Below are 16,380 nucleotides of genomic sequence, written 5' to 3' on the forward strand. Positions count from 1 at the left end.
TGAGAATTTCAAGCCAGTGGATCTTAGCTTGCTGGGCTCCGTGGGGGTGGGATCTGTTGAGCAAGACCACTAGGCTCCCTGACTTCAGCCCCCTTTCTAGGAGAGTAAATGGTTCTGTGTCACTGGCATTCCAGGCGCCACTGGAGTATGAAAAAAAACTCCTGCAGCTAGCTCCATGTCTGCCCAAATGGCCGCCCAGTTTTGTGCTTGAAAACCAGGGCCCTTGTGGTGTAGGCACCCGAGGGAATCTCCTGATCTGCGGGTTTTGAAGACTCTGGGAAAAGCCTAGTATCTGGGCTGGATAGCACCATCCCTCAAGGCTTCCCTTGGCTAGGGGAGGGAGTTCCCCCACCCCTTGCACTTCCCAGGTGAGGCGATGCCCCATCCTGCTTCTGCTTGCCCTCCGTGGGCTGCACCCACTGTATAACCAGTCCCAGTGAGATGAATTGGGTACTTCAGTTGGAAATGCAGAAATCACCCGTGTTCTGCATTGGTGTCACTGGGAGCTGCAGACCAGAGCTGTTCCTATTCGGCCATCTTGCCCGGGAATCTAAAAGTTTTTAAAAAGTTAAATAAAGTTTAAAAAAATCTAATAGCAAATTAAATTCCTTCAGTGTCTTTTCTAATTTTTTTTTTTTTGAGATGGAGTTTCACTTTTGTTGCTCAGGCTGGAGTGCAATGGCTCGATCTCGGCTCACCACAATGTCCGCCTCCCAGGTTCAAGCAATTCTCCTGCCTCTGCCTCCGGAGTAGCTGGGATTGCAAGCATGGGCCACTGTGCCTGGCTAGTTTTTTTTTGTATTTTTAGTAGAGACGGGGTTTCTCCATGTTGGTCAGGCTGGTCTTGAACTCCCAACCTCAGGTGATCTGCCTGCCTCAGTCTCCCAAAATGCTGGGATTACAGGCATGAACCACCGCGCCCGGCCTTTCAGTGTCTTTTCACGTTTTGTTTAAAAACAAGCAAATAAGGCCAGGCGTGGTGGCTCATGTCTGTAATCCCAGCACTTTGGGAGGCTGAGGCAGGCAGATCGCCTGAGGTCAGGAGTTCGAGACCAGCCTGGCCAACATGGTGAAACCCCGTCTCTACTAAACATACAAAAATTAGCTGGGCATGGTGGTGGGCGCCTGTAATCCTAGCTATTTGGGAGGCTGAGGCCAGAGAATTGCTTGAACCTGGGAGGTTGCAGTGAGCCGAGATCACGCTATTACACTCCAACCTGGGTAACAGAGGTAAGACTCCATCTCAAAAAAAAAAAAAAAAAAAGAAAAAGAAAAAGAAAAAGTACTATTCAGTAACTGAGTTTTACCTTTTAAGCCTTTTGTCATTTACTCTCATTTCTTTTTACTTTCATTCTTGCCAGACTTTCACTCTGGGCACAAGTTTTAATTTCCTAGCTTTTTTCTATTCTGCGCTGCAAATGAGGAAGAAAGAGAATGACAGTACAGTTCCACTTTTTTATACTAAAATGTATGGTTGTATGTGTGAGAGAGACATTGCTAAGATTTTTATTTCTGGAGAAATGAGAATTGAAATTGAAAGCAAGGCCAGGTGTGGTGGCTTATGCATGTAATCCCAGAACTTTTTTTTTTTTTTTTTTAAGTGACAGCAAGTTTATTAGGAAGGTAAAGCAATAAAGAATGGCTGCTCCATTGGCAGAGCAGCCAATCCCAGCACTTTGGGAGACTGAGGCTGGAGGATCGCTTGAGCCCAGGAGTTCGAGACCAGCATGGGCAGCATAGGGCGACCCCATCTCTACAAAAAATTTAAAAATTAGCTAGGTGTGGTAGCCTGCACTTGGGGTTACAGCTACTTGGAAGGCTGAGGTTGTAGGATTGCTTGAGCCCAAGAAATTGAGACTGTAGTGAGCCCTGCTCATGCCACTGTACCCCAGCCTGGGTGACAGCAAGACCCTGTCTAAAAGAAAAAAGAAATTGAAAACAGTAAGGCAGAAACCTTAAAAATGGAAATGTATGCTAGCAAGTTACTTTGATCAGAGGAGGACAGAAAATGGAAAAAAAAGTTTAAAAAAAATTTAGCCGTTGGTATAAGGAATTCTGGGAATAATAATTGAATATTTACAATGTAAATCACATATGCAAAGAGGAATCACTAGCAAGATATTCCATGGACTTTGAGAATATATGGTTTTGAATAATCAAAAATATTTTTTCATACACCTTCTGTTTGCCAGGCATAGCTAACTTTAGACCTAGGGCCTAATTCAGTACACATGACGTTACAATCCTTAGTACATGATGTTACAATCCTTAGGATATCCAGAACTGAATCTTAAAGGGGCTTTCTTCCCATATAGACCTCATTATCTTAAGAAATTGATGTTTTACATCTGATTTTTGGGGAAAGGCAAGGTTAGTCTACAGTAGAATTTTAAAGTGGGTAAATTTGTTTATTTGCTTCTTTTTAAAAACATTTTTGGCATTATGATGTATCTGTAGAAAAGTGGGTGATAGCTAATGTACAGTTTGAAGAACAGTTTTAAAGTTGACATCTTTATAACCATTATCCAGGTCAAGAAGTACAACATTATCGTTCCAGAAATCCCTGTTTGTCTTCTCCAATCACAATATCTTCTTTCCTGTGTTACTACTCTGCTAGGGGTAATCAATCCCATTCTTTTGTGATAATAATTTTCCTGCTTCCTAAAAATTGAGCATACATGAACGTACTTCTAAGTATAATTTAGTTTTGTCTGTTTTTGAAGTTATATAAATGGAATTACATTGTTTGTATTTTTTCTTCTCGCTTCTTTTACTTAATACATTTATGAAATTTGTCCATATTGTTATATGCAGCTATAGCTTGTTTATTTTCAGCTATATAGTATTGAATTTTGTTTTTTAAAAATACTGTTTTTTTGAGACAGGATTTCACTCAGTTGCCCAGGTAAAGTGCAGTGGCACAGCCATGGTTCACTGCAGCCTCAACCTCCCCAGGCTCGGGTGATCCTCCCTCCTCAGCCTCCAGAGTAGCTAGCACCATAGGCCACCACACCTGTGTGCCACCACGCTTGGCTAATTTTTGTATTTTTTATAGAGATGGGGTTTTGCCATGTTACCCAGGCTGGTTTCAAACTCCTGGGTTCAAGCGATCTGCCCATCTTGGCCTCCCAGAGTGTTGGGATTACAGGCGTGAGCCACTATGTGGGGCCTATAGTATTTAATTTTATTCGTATATCACTGTTTGTTCATTTTATACCTTTAATTGATTTTTGAATGATTTCCAGTTTAGTTGCTCATGTAAACAGCATTGCTCTGAACGTAAATTCACTTGCATACATGCAAAAGTTTCCGTAGGAATAAGAAGTAAAATTACTAGGAATGTTATGATGCCTGTTTTCCCAACTGGCTTTCCAGTTTTCTCTCCCCACAGTGTAATCAAGCTCTCATTAATCCATGTCTTTGCCAGCATTTAGTAGTGTCTGGCTTTCTCATTTTTGTCATTCTGCTGAGTGTTTACTATTTTTTTGTTTAATTTGTATTTCCCCGCTTGCTAATGAGGCTGTGTTCCTTTTCATATGTTTATTAGGCATTTTGATTTTTGTGAAGTGCCCACTTGGGTCCTTTTGCCCATTTTCGTCTGGGCCATCTGTCTTCTCTCACTGCATTTTTTATATAGTTTTTTGCTGAAGTGCCTACTCAAGTTTGCTTACCTTTTGAAAGGAGAGACTTAAGTTCTAAAAGCAACTCTTTTTCCTTTTATTTCTGGGGTCAGCTGTCAGTGCAGTTATCCTCAGGTATTAGAAACTAACCAGATTAAACCAGTGTTGGAAAATAGAGGGTATTCTTAAACAGGGTATTGGACTAGGTGACCTCCATTTAAGGTCTGCTGACACATTTGTCATTTGACTCTCAGCATGCCTCACATTAACCAAGGGCACGGAAACTGATATATAAAACCAAAATGCCAAAAATTTTAATTTGCAGAAAGAAATGTAATCACTAAGGTAATTGAATTTAGATCAGTTTATTCTTTATTTGGTTCATAATTCTCAACCAGTGGAAGGAAGTCATAAGAATCTCTGGGAGCTAAGCAATTTGAACACTTGAGATAGAGTGTGGAAAAATAGATAACAGTAACTGGGAAGGGTAGGTGGAGGGGAGGGGGAAGATGAAGAGGAGTGAGTTAAAGTATACAGACATACAGGAAGCTTGAAGAAATAATTCAGTGTTTTACAGCAGAGTAGAATGCAAAAATATATTGTACTCTGGTGATGGACACCCTGAATACCTTGATTTGATTACTGCACATTATGTACATGTACAAAATTTCTCATGTATTCCACAATTTGCACACACAAGAAAGAATCTCAAGGATTTGAGTGCTTTTTAAAATAACAATCCCTTGGAGGTTCAAATATGTGGGATGCCTCCTAGTTAAAAGTCATCACCCTAGTGAATCACTGTTACCGTTGGGAGTATATTGAACCCTTTAGTTAGATTGCAGAGAAGTTGAAAAACATTGCTTTCATATACAAGACAAGACAATTTATAATAAGGTTGTCTGTTGAGCTTGGAATCAGAGCCCAGAGGAATTAGTTAAATCATGTTAATCAGACTATGTCATCAGATTATGATGCATTAATACATTTGTCTTCATTTTAAGACTTAATGGCTTTCTGAATCTGATATCCATGTTTATGGAATGGGGCGTTTTCTTTCCATATACTAGAGTCAGAATGCCAAACTGGCCATTCTTTATAACTAGCATGCAGGTGATCCTATTATTATTAACATATTCTTTTATCAGACAGTTTATTGTAATCTGGTCATATCTTCATGATGTTACAATTTGATTACCTTTGTTGGAGTCTGGTGCACATTCTTGGAAGGTGGCCTCAGCTGTTTTGTGTGTATTGGGGACTGCTACATTATTAATTCTCTGTGCTTCTGTAAGCAGTTTCACACTGTGGGGATAGTATTTCTGAGATAGAGTGGTGGAATATGAGGATGGTTGGGTGGGTGGCTTCCCTGTATCTTTGGATATTTTCTTCCACTAAACTCAAGAAGTGAGATTTTATTTCTTCATCCAGTAGTCCTTCCCCAGATTCATCCTTGATCTATTCCTTGAGGTTATAGTATGAACCACCCACTATTCAAATGTCAGTTTTTCCTAGAATGCTCTTAGTGATGAGAAGTGACTGTTTTCAGACCTTGGCAAGGTCAGTCCTACTTTGGATGTTCTCATTTCATCACACTTCTTGGCATTTGTAGATTTGGAAGAATTGGGCCTTTGGTACCTCTGATCTCTTCCTTTAGCAACTTATTGTGCATCCATATGCTTAGCTTTTGCTGGTTCAGCTTTTTTTTTTTTTTTTTAACCTGCCACCTAGTGGCCGAAATGTTGCTATACAATTGATAAGGTACCACTAATTTTGGCAAAATAGTAAGAGGCAAAGCACCAAAGAAGATTACGTAATCTCTCCCTTCTCCAAATCACTCTTGGTAAGAATGATCTTTAAAACATACCACTCAGATTATTAGCAATCTTGGTATGGAATGTTTTTTAAAATAATAATAATGTACTTTATATGGTGATTTATGTTATTATTTAGGCCCAAAGCTTTGATTTAATTGTTTCCTTTTAGCTTATTTTTGAGATATGCAGACTGCTAGGAAGCTGTCTCTTTTTTTTCATTGAGCTGAATTCTTTTGGAGGATCACTGTTACTAATTGTGAAGTACTATTTTACTTTTAATTTAAAAAGATATTTTTAAATTTACAGATTAAAATTATATTTAATTTTATATTCATATGTAAATTATATATAATATAAAAATTATATTTATGGTATACAACATGATGTTTTAAAATATGTCTACATTGTGGAATGGTTAAACCAAGCTAATTAACATATGCATTACCAATACTATTTTACTTTTATCCAACACTTCTTACCGCTGGTAAGCCACTGAAAAACTAGTAACTGTGATAAAGAAGGTGTAAACCATACTTATTTATGACACAACAGCATATTTTTTACTTTTAATAAGTCATTCATTTTTTTTTTTTTGAGACGGAGTCTCGTTCTGTTGCTCAGGCTGAAGTGCAGTGGTGTGATCTTGGCTCACTGCAACCTCTGCCTCCCAGGTTCAAGCGATTTTCTTGCCTCAGCCTCCCAAGTAGCTGGAGCTGGGATTACAGGTGTGTGCCACCACACCTGGCTAATTTTTGTAATTTTAGTAGACATGGGGTTTCACCATGTTGGTCAGGCTGGTCTTGAACTCCTGACCTCAAGTGATCCACCCATCTTGGCCTCCCAAAGTGCTGGGATTACAGGTGTGAGCCACTGCTCTGGCCCAATAAGTCGTTCTTGAAAATTAGTTAAGAGTGCTTGATAAAGCACTTCCACTTGTATCTTTTGAATTGATGTGATAACTTTTGTTGGCTTGTATTTTTTTGAGTCTTGCTTTGTTGTCCAGGCTAGAGTACAATGGTGAACCTCAGCTCACTGCAGCCTCCACCTCCTGGGCTCAAGTGGTCCTCCCACCTCAACCTCCTCAGTAGCTGGGACTACAGGCCCGCGCCAACATGCCCGGCTAAGTTTTGTATTTTTTATAGAGAGAGGATTTTGCCAATGTTGCCCAGGCTTGTCTCAAACTCCTGGGATCAAGCAGTCTGCCTGCTTCAGCCTCCCAAAGTGCTGGAATTAGGTGTATGAGTCACCATTCCTGGGCCTGTTGGCTATTTTATAATTATCTTATTTGGTAGACTCTGATCTTTTACAATTGAACTTAATTCAACTCCTTTGCAATGTTTACAAAGATTAGACTTAGAATTAAAAGATAAATGATTTTATAGCTGACCTTGATATTTCTGTTTTTCACTTACCTTGGCAGTAATCTGTACTTCCTATAAAACAAATATTCTTTCATAAAGTGACAATGGATATGTATTATAGAGACAGAATAAAAATTATCCATAATTCTACCACTCTGTATGTATCTTTTACATAGTTGAAATAATAATGTAATATATTACATTTTGGTGGAGGTGATACATAATTTTAAAAATATTATAAAGTAATACTTGTTTACTGTTTGAAGTTAAGGAAATATTAGAAATTATCAAAAGATAGGAATAAAACTTACCTATAACCTTATTATCCAGAGATAACCATAGATCTTACTTGATAAAACAGTATATACAGTTTTGTATTTTGTTTCTTCCCCGTCCCCCATAATATTTATATGTCAGGGCAATTAAAATTATCATTAAAAATTTACTGTAAATGATTTTTAACGGCAACCTAATTTATTGTATGCATGTACTATTATTTACTTAATATAAATGCCTAATAATAGTGAAATGATAACCTATTCGCTTAGCTCTGTGATAAATACCTTTGTGGTTAAATCTGTATTCTAGATTATATCTTTTTTTTTGTTTGTTTTTTGAGATGGAGTCTTGCTCTGTCACCCAGGCTGGAGTGCAGCCATCTCGACTCACTGCAAGCTCCGCTTCCCAGGTTCACACCATTCTCCTGCCTCAGCCTCCTGAGTAGCTGGGACTACAGGCGCCTGCACCACACCCCGCTAATTTTTCTTTTGTATTTTTAGTAGAGATGGGGTTTCACTGTGTTAGCCGGGGTAGTCTTCATCTCCTGACCTTGTGATCCACCCTCCTTGGCCTCCCAAAGTGTTGGGATTACAGGAGTGAGCCACCGCGCCTGGCTTAGATTATTTCTTTAAAGTAAATTTTCAAAAGTGGAATTAATTGGGCCAAAAGGTACAGATTTTTTTTCCCCACAAATGTAGCTAAACTGCTTTCTATCTAACAGTGTTCTACCAATTTGTATTTAGTGTAGTTTCACTCTGACACATTCATATTTTTTTCTGGATAGTTTGCAGAGGGAAAATTTTGATAAACATTCAGTTTGGTAAAGATGATGCACAGTAGTTTTCAGATTTTTTTCTTTCTTTTTTTTGAGACAAGATTCTTGCTCTGTTACCCAGGCTGGAGTGCAGTGGCACAGTCTTGGCTCACTGCAACCTCCACCTCCCAGGCATAAGCAATTCTCCTACCTCAACCTCTGGAGTAGCTGGGATTAGAGGTGCATGCCACCATACCTGGCTAATTTTTTGTAGAGACAGGGTTTTGCCATGTTGCCCATGCTGGTCTGGAACTCCTGAGCTTCCGTGATCCACCTGCTTTGGACTCCCAAAGTGCTGGGATTATAGGCCTGAGCTGTCTCACCTGGCTGGATAAATTTTTAATATGTATTTTATTCTTAACATTTATACTTGCATACAAAAAACCCTAGCAATTTGTCTCAAATTTCATCATAGGATCAAAAGAAAATGTTTTATATGACTCATAAATTATCCTGAAGAACCAGATAATGATACCCTGGCTTACTGTTAATTTTCTAATCTGTTACACTATTAAACTAAGAGACAGTAACATCTTCATAGCTGAAAATTCTATTTCAGATTTTTGATTCAGTTTGAATTTACATGTTTGTATTTTTAGAACTAGTTTATTATTTTTTTGGTTAGGTGATGAATCAAGATTGGTTCTCTAAGTTATTTTAATATGGTAAACTTTGAAATTGCTTTGGGCAAGAGAGATTATATTTATTGAGAAATTCAAATAAAATGAGGTATGTGGTCTTTTTTAGTGATTAATTTTTTTATTGTGGCAAAAATATAAAATTTATCATCTGAACCGTTTTTAAGTGTACAGCTCAGTAATGTTAAAAGCATATTTAGGTCATTATGAACAGATCTCCAGAATTTTAGCCTCCTGAAAAGATCCAGAGACCCCTGGAGCTTTTCCTACTATATTTTGAAGAACCTCTATCTTAGAGAATATATTACTTCATCTGGAGAAAACAAAGACTCAAAGAGAACTCTGGAAATATAGTCTTTTAAAAAATATCATCTAAAAGATTAATAATTCTTTTTATCATCTTATCCGGTCTGTGTTCATATTTCCCCATTGTCTAATAATGTTTTCATAATTTTTTGAAATTAAGAACCAAACAAGGTTCACACACGTTACATTTGCTGGTTGATATGCCTTTTATTTATTTTTTATTTTTATTAATTTATTTTTCTGAGATGGAGTCTTGCTGTGTTACCCAGGCGGGAGTGTAGTGCACCATCTCAGCTCACTGCAACCTCTGCCTCCCCAGTTCAAGTGATTCTCCTGCCTTAGCCTCCCGAGTAGCTAGGATTACAGGTGCGTGCCACCACGCCTGGCTAATTTTTTATAATTTTGGTAGAGACAGGGTTTTACCATGTTGGCCAGGCTGATCTTGAACTCCTGACCTCAGGTGACCTGCCTGCCTCAGCCTCCCAAAGTGTTGGGATTACAGGCGTGAACCACCCGGCCCAGCCTTGATATGCTTTTAAATTTTAATCTAGGTTGTCTCTTCCTTTTCTTCCTTTATAATTTATTTGTTGAAGAAACAGGATCATTTTTTCTACATAATTTTCCTCATTCTGGTTTTCGCTGAGTGTATCTCTGGTAAAATTTAACATGTTTTTCAGTTCTCTGTATTTCCAGTAAATTTACAGGTAGAGACAGACTTGATTAGATTTACTTTCAATTCTTTTTTGGCAAGATTCCTAGTTGGTGATGTGTATTTCTTTACATCAAAAAGATATGTTTTGTGATGTTAAAATCAAACAGTTTAGGTTTTGTCAGCTTGATTCATCCATTACAAAATTCCCAATTAACTTTAATAATAGCATCTATTGCTAATTGTTGCCTCATTGCAGTATATTAGTAGGTGTTGTAAAAGGTGATATTCCTTCTCCAGCCTTCTAGATTTATTGGCTGAGATTCTTCAGGAATGAAGACCTCTTCTTCATATACCACTTTATTACCCTGAAAGTATTTATACAGGAAAGGCCAAAATAAAATGGGACTTTTTTTTCTTTTCACCTACACATTCCCAGAATAATTTGTGCCTTAGGAGCCTCAAAACATGACTAGAGGTTTGTTGTTGTTGTTGTTTTTAGTATTATAAGCTCATGGATTTTTGCCTCCCATTCATTTTCGATGTTCAAATTCTTTGTTTGACCAGTGGCAGCTTTATTTATGTTGGCTCTTGTGTCCTTGGCACAATCCCAGTGGTCTGTAATAGTTTCCTAAAATATACAAGATGAAGCTCATTTTGTATATTTTCTTCCCCAGATTTAGAATCAGAATTTAATTCCTTTCAGTGGGAAATGGTATTTAGAGATTATAATCTGGGTGATATTTTTGTATATTCCTACAAGGTTCTCATTGTTTATAGACGTTTTGGTGGACAGAACTAGGAAAACTTTATAGAAAGAGAAAAATAATTCATGTTTCCAGATGCTAGTTCTAACTCAGATAAAAGATGGTAAGAGTTTTTACTTCATTTTAAAATTTACATTTGTATTTTTCCTCAACATGGAAAATGTAGTTCTAACAATAAAAGTATTGAATTACAAAATCTGGGGGAGGAACTATTCTATTATATTAGAAGATTGGAGGGTTACAAATACAAATGCCTAAAGGTACCAGACAGCCAAATGAATGTATCAGGCCTGTTCTGAAAATCATCTGGGAATGGTGGGGGTTAATAAGCTGGAGAGCATATATCCCATCTAAAGGAGGCATCTGTGACTTGACTCTAGCTGATTTTTGCCAAGAGGGAATATGGGCACGGTACTGCTTGTTTTTTTTTTTTCATTTTTAAAAAAAAGATGTAATCCCAGCACTTTGGGAGGCCGAGGCGGGCGGATCATGAGGTCAGGAGATCAAGACCATCCTTGCCAACACGGTGAAACCCCATCTCTACTAAAAATACAAAAAATTAGTCGGGCTGGCATGCGCCTGTAGTCCCAACTGCTCGGGAGACTGAGGCAGGAGAATTGCTTGAACCCAGTAGGTGGAGGTTGCAGTGAGCTGAGATTGTGCCACTGCACTCCAGCCTGGGAGACAGAGCAAGACTCCCTCTCAAAAAAAGAAAAAGAAAAAGAAGATGTAAATCCAAATATTTTATGTGAAATTATTTAGCTTTTAAATACTGACAATAATACTGACAAACTAAGTCAAAGTTTTAAAAAGGCCTTTTGGACCAAACAAGGATTTCTTCCATAGGTTATTAGTTTGTAACCTCTTGTGAGAAAGATCTAAGGATTTTTCCAGACCTCAGACAATCTGAAAAATATATTGGGAAGGAGTATGAGAAAGGGAACTTAATCATCTTGGTTTTGCTAATCATGATTGCATTTATTTATCTGACTTTTCTTTTTTAGCCTTAAAAAATTAAAATAGCCCTATAATTAATTTTGCTTTTCTTTTTGCACATTCAAAATAGGAACTTACAACGTCTCAGAAAAATGGTGGGAATGTTCTTCAGATGATGTATGAGAAACCTGAACGATGGTCTTTTACCTTCCAAACATATGCCTGTCTCAGTCGAATAAGAGCTCAGCTTGCCTCTCTCAATGGCAAGCTCAAAGATGCAGAGAAACCTGTATTACTTTTTGAACGATCTGTGTATAGTGACAGGTATGTATAAATGGCTTATACGTGGCCATTTGAAGTTTTTATCTTAGAACTGGACTTTTTCTTTTTCTTTTCTTTTCTTTCTTTCTTTCTTTTTTTTTTTTTAATGTTTCCTGGGAATTAGTAATATGAATGGCTGAGTTGGGGATTTAAGATGGAAAATGATATTTAAATCCCTCAGCAGTCTGGTACTAATGGCATTAGGGAAGTTATTGCATTTATTAATCCCCAGCTTCCATAGAAACTGTTGGGAATATCATGGTGCCCATCTCATTTAAATTTGCAGAGAAGTTGTTTTTCCCTCTAACCCTTTTAAAATTCTCATCTGCTCTGGTTAAATCTGGATCTATATCCTAGACTCTTACCTGGAGCAAGTAGATAAAAGTCTCTAAGGGGCCTTAGAATTGCCCTACTTATGCTAGGATTCTTTTGACCTCCAAAGTTAGCTCAGAACAGAGGTTCTCAGACTTTTTGATCGATCTCAGGACCCTTTTCAGTTCTTAATAACTATCGAGGCATCCAAAGAGCTTGTCCTATTGATACTTGCATTACTAGAAACTGAGATGCACAAAAATGATTTAAAACTAGCAATAATAAATTCATTACATATTAATATAAATACACTTCACAAAAAGTTATATTTTCTAAAATAAAAAGTAGCTAGAAAAGTATCATTGCTTTACATTTTTGCAGATATCTTTAATGCCTCACTTATTAAAAGAGCTGGATTTTTATTTATGCTTCTGTATTTAATCTGTTATGATATGTTTGTTTGTTTGAAGTATATTGGTATATGAAGTAATCTGGCCTCTCACAGAACCCCTAAGAATATCTTGGGGACTCATGGGGTCCTCACTCCATATTTTGAGAACCATTGGCCAAAAACATGATGGAAAGACTCCTGTCTTTTTCTGCTTTCCATGGCACTATGTGCCACTGAATTTAGGAGAATGTTTCATGTTCGTGTTTTCTTTTTTATTTCTTTGTTTTTTTTTTTTTTTTTGAAATGATACATGTGTTGATGAAGACTCTCTTTTAGGTATATTTTTGCATCTAATTTGTATGAATCTGAATGCATGAATGAAACAGAGTGGACAATTTATCAAGACTGGCATGACTGGATGAATAACCAATTTGGCCAAAGCCTTGAATTGGATGGAATCATTTATCTTCGAGCCACTCCAGAGGTAAAACCCAATAAAAATGTATTGCATTGAAAATTTAAATAAATATTTAGAACTCTTTTTAGTGGTATGTAATCAGGGCAATTTAGTTTAACTCCAGCCTCCCAACCTCCCACTCCCCACCTCTAAATTAGAAACTTGTAACTGTGTAGATAGGAGCATTCTTTTTTCTCAGCAAATTGGAATCCCAGCCTGGGCAAGTTGCTTTTTTAGGCTCTTTGTGCTTCCTCAATCCTTTTTTATTTTACTCATTATTTCTTCCCAACATTTGCAGATTCTTCTCATTCATCACAGTTAAAGTAATGAATGTGGTCAAGCAACTCCTAGAATATAGGCTTCCTGAGGCGGGACCTTGGGTATTTTGATTCCTGTTGAATTTCCAGTGCCTAGAACACCCAGTGGTCGGCACTGTTGGAGCATATAGTAGGAGCTCAGTAAATATTTATTGAATGAATGGCGATGCTGATGGAGGTCCATTTCAAGAAATCTTTTATTATGGTTGTTTGTGCCTTGGAAATGAGTCGATAATGGCAACTATAGTTGGGAAAAGACTTAGAGGACCCTTGCCATTTTCCATTAAGGGAGCTCACTTGAAAAGATGCTTTTTGTGATAGGTTATAACATAGCTATTCTATTTACATATGATGTTATATAATGAATACAGGAAGACCAAATAGATGCCTTTCATAAAACTAACCTAAATATTAAGATCTTACATTTAATCAGAAGCTTTCTGGTTTTGGTGCTTGCATTTCTATTGTTTCTGTTTTTTAATTCTCATTTTTTCCTTAAGTCACAGGGTAGGCACTGATGAATGTAAATGTCATAACTTCTGGCCTAAAATTAGAATACTGTGTTGTTGTCAAAGCTGGGTTTTCAAAGAAATTAGGTTTCTGATTCCAACGGATGATTTTGTTCTCCATTAAGTAAAGATTTTGTTCTTCATTAAGTAAGCGAGGATTTAGCAATTCTTTAGCAATTTCAAAAGTTAATTTTGAAATTCACTTTTATTTTTGAAATTTTTTTTGTTCTTAATTACAAAAATAGTAAATAAAAATGTGAAAAAGAGCATAAGGAATACTAATAATTTCATTTTGCTTGAAACATTTATAGTCACTATTAAGCTAGAATTTAGCAATTATAATAATTCTGAAATTCTTTTATTTTTGAAAAGGTTTCTTAAAGTTATGAAAATAGTACAAACACCAAAAAACAAAGAATACTAATAATTTCATTTTAATACTGATAATTTCATCAGTATTGTTTCTGATATCTTTTGATGAAAGGATTAATTGTTGAAAAGAGAATTTAGAGTTTGAAACACAGTTTGTATGCTGCGATGGTCTTATGCATGTCATTTAGGTTGGAGGCTTTTATTTCTTGGAATGCATGAAGAGTTTCTCAGGGTCTATAAGCCCCCACAAATTATACAAAATTTTTTATGTATGTGTGCTTTTGGGGGAACATAATCTAGAGCTGCACTGTCCAATGTGGCTATTTAAATTTAGGGTTATTAAAATTTAGAAATTTAGTTCCTTGGTCATCACACTAGCCGTATTTCTTTTTTTTTTTTTCTTTTTTTTTTTTTTGTTGAGACAGAGTCTCGCTTTGTCGCCCAGACTGGAGTGCAGTGGCCGGATCTCAGCTCACTGCAAGCTCCGCCTCCCGGGTTCACGCCATTCTCCTGCCTCAGCCTCCCGAGTAGCTGGGACTACAGACGCCCGCCACCTCGCCCGGCTAGGTTTTTGTATTTTTTAGTAGAGACGGGGTTTCACCGTGTTAGCCAGGATGGTCTCGATCTCCTGACCTTGTGATCCGCCCGTCTCGGCCTCCCAAAGTGCTGGGATTACAGGCTTGAGCCACCGCGCCCGGCCACTAGCCGTATTTCAAGTGCTTAAAAACCACAGGTAGCTAGTGGCTACCTTATTTGATAATGCAGATATAGGACAGGCATAAAACATTCCAAAGTTGTTTTGGTTGTGCTGGTATAGAGTTTTCATCACATTAAGAACCACTGCCTTTAGTGGTTTTATGTGAACTGAACATAGATATTTTATAGTCAAGTTTGGTTAACAGCAAAGTAAGATTGTGTTTATAGATTGGCATACCTTTTAGCTGTTGTCTCTGAACATTTTAAGTAGATGTTTAGTTTTTTTCTCCTTTTTATCAAACTCAGTGTATTTCATGTGTGGATACCAAAAATTTATAGACTTATTTTAACTTATTTTTGAAAGTACCACTTGGCTTAGAGCCACCAAGTGGCTGAAAAGCTCATGGAGGGAAAAATGAATTATTTCAACTTTTAAGAAGTAATAAGTAGAGATTTTGGCTAGCATGAGTAGAGAGACACAGAAAAGAAAATTTTGATGGCAGCAGACAAGAATAATTGTTCACTGCCTTTTTCTTCCATCTCTTATTACTTGCTTTTAGAAATGCTTACATAGAATATATTTACGGGGAAGAAATGAAGAGCAAGGCATTCCTCTTGAATATTTAGAGAAGCTTCATTATAAACACGAAAGCTGGCTCCTGCATAGGACACTGAAGTAAGACTTCTTTATTTTTATTTACTATTCATTTTAAATACCTTTGTTAAATTTTAATCTAAAATTTGGAAGATATGACTAGCAACATGTAAAATTTTCAGTCATTTTGCTTATTGGTATCTTTCAGAACTAGGTATAGATTTTGATTCTGTTGATAGCAATGAGATCCTATTTCCTTAAAGTTTTTATAACTAGTATCCCTTGGTGGTATTGATAGTATAATATATGAAATTTCACTTTAAGTGATAAAGTAGGAAATATATCTGTACATTATTTAGTTACTCTTTCAGAAAGAATTTTGACTTGGGACATTGTATAGCATGGTTGTTGAGAGGATAGACTTTGTTATTAGTCAGATCTTGGCTCAAGTCCAGTCTTACTTATTGGTGTGTGACCTTGAATAGCCTCTGAGCTTCAGAATGACAATTCTGAACTTTAGTTTTCTCATCTTTAAAATGCAGAAATTCCTCCTTTATTATCTGTTTTTCGATTTTGAAGAGAATCATATGTTACAGTACCCAGCTTTATATATTTGTACCCGAGTTTTTTGGCTCCATGTGGTAAATCTAAATGAGAAAGAAGGGGCTGCCAGATGAAGTATTGCAAAGTAACTTTAGTGTAAATGATTGACAACATTTTGATTTTCCGAGGACATACGAATGAATTTTTAATGTTTCTCTCTCTTTTTTTTTTTACATTTCTGATTATTTTATTAATCTCTCTTTTTAAACAGAACCGACTTCGATTATCTTCAAGAGGTGCCTATCTTAATACTGGATGTTAATGAAGACTTTAAAGACAAACATGAAAGTCTGGTTGAAAAGGTAGATTTAGACAGACTACAAACAAATATTTGTTTTTTCTAAAAAAGTGTACTGACTTGTGAGAAAACAATTTTCTAACAGAAAACGTTCCATAAAGTTACATTAAGAAACAGTTAAGAGCTTTAGAAGATTTTGGACTGTTTAGATTCCAGTCCTGACTAAATTCTAGCTTTGTGGCCTGAGTTAAAATAAGGATCCTTCGGAATCTCAGAATCTGACAGATGTTTTAGAAAAAAGTTAAATAAATAAAAATAAAACAAGGATTTTTTTAAATCCTTCAGTGCCTCTATCTGTAGGATAGGGATAATCATAATAACA

The 16,380-nt window shown here is 36.7% G+C and overlaps 1 protein-coding gene across 1 annotated transcript in view; it reads left to right on the forward strand.

The window, feature by feature from the left end:
• DCK (deoxycytidine kinase) overlaps window positions 1-16,380 on the forward strand; it is a 31,251-nt gene that overhangs the window by 11,303 nt on the left and 3,568 nt on the right. The window contains exons 3-6 of the mRNA XM_009206967.2: window positions 11,318-11,511; window positions 12,548-12,695; window positions 15,123-15,238; window positions 15,972-16,062. Of these exons, the coding sequence (XP_009205231.1) occupies window positions 11,318-11,511; window positions 12,548-12,695; window positions 15,123-15,238; window positions 15,972-16,062 (549 nt within the window). The remainder of the gene's footprint in view (window positions 1-11,317; window positions 11,512-12,547; window positions 12,696-15,122; window positions 15,239-15,971; window positions 16,063-16,380) is intronic.

Source organism: Papio anubis, chromosome 3, assembly GCF_008728515.1.
Source record: "Papio anubis isolate 15944 chromosome 3, Panubis1.0, whole genome shotgun sequence".
NCBI lineage: Eukaryota > Metazoa > Chordata > Mammalia > Primates > Cercopithecidae > Papio > Papio anubis.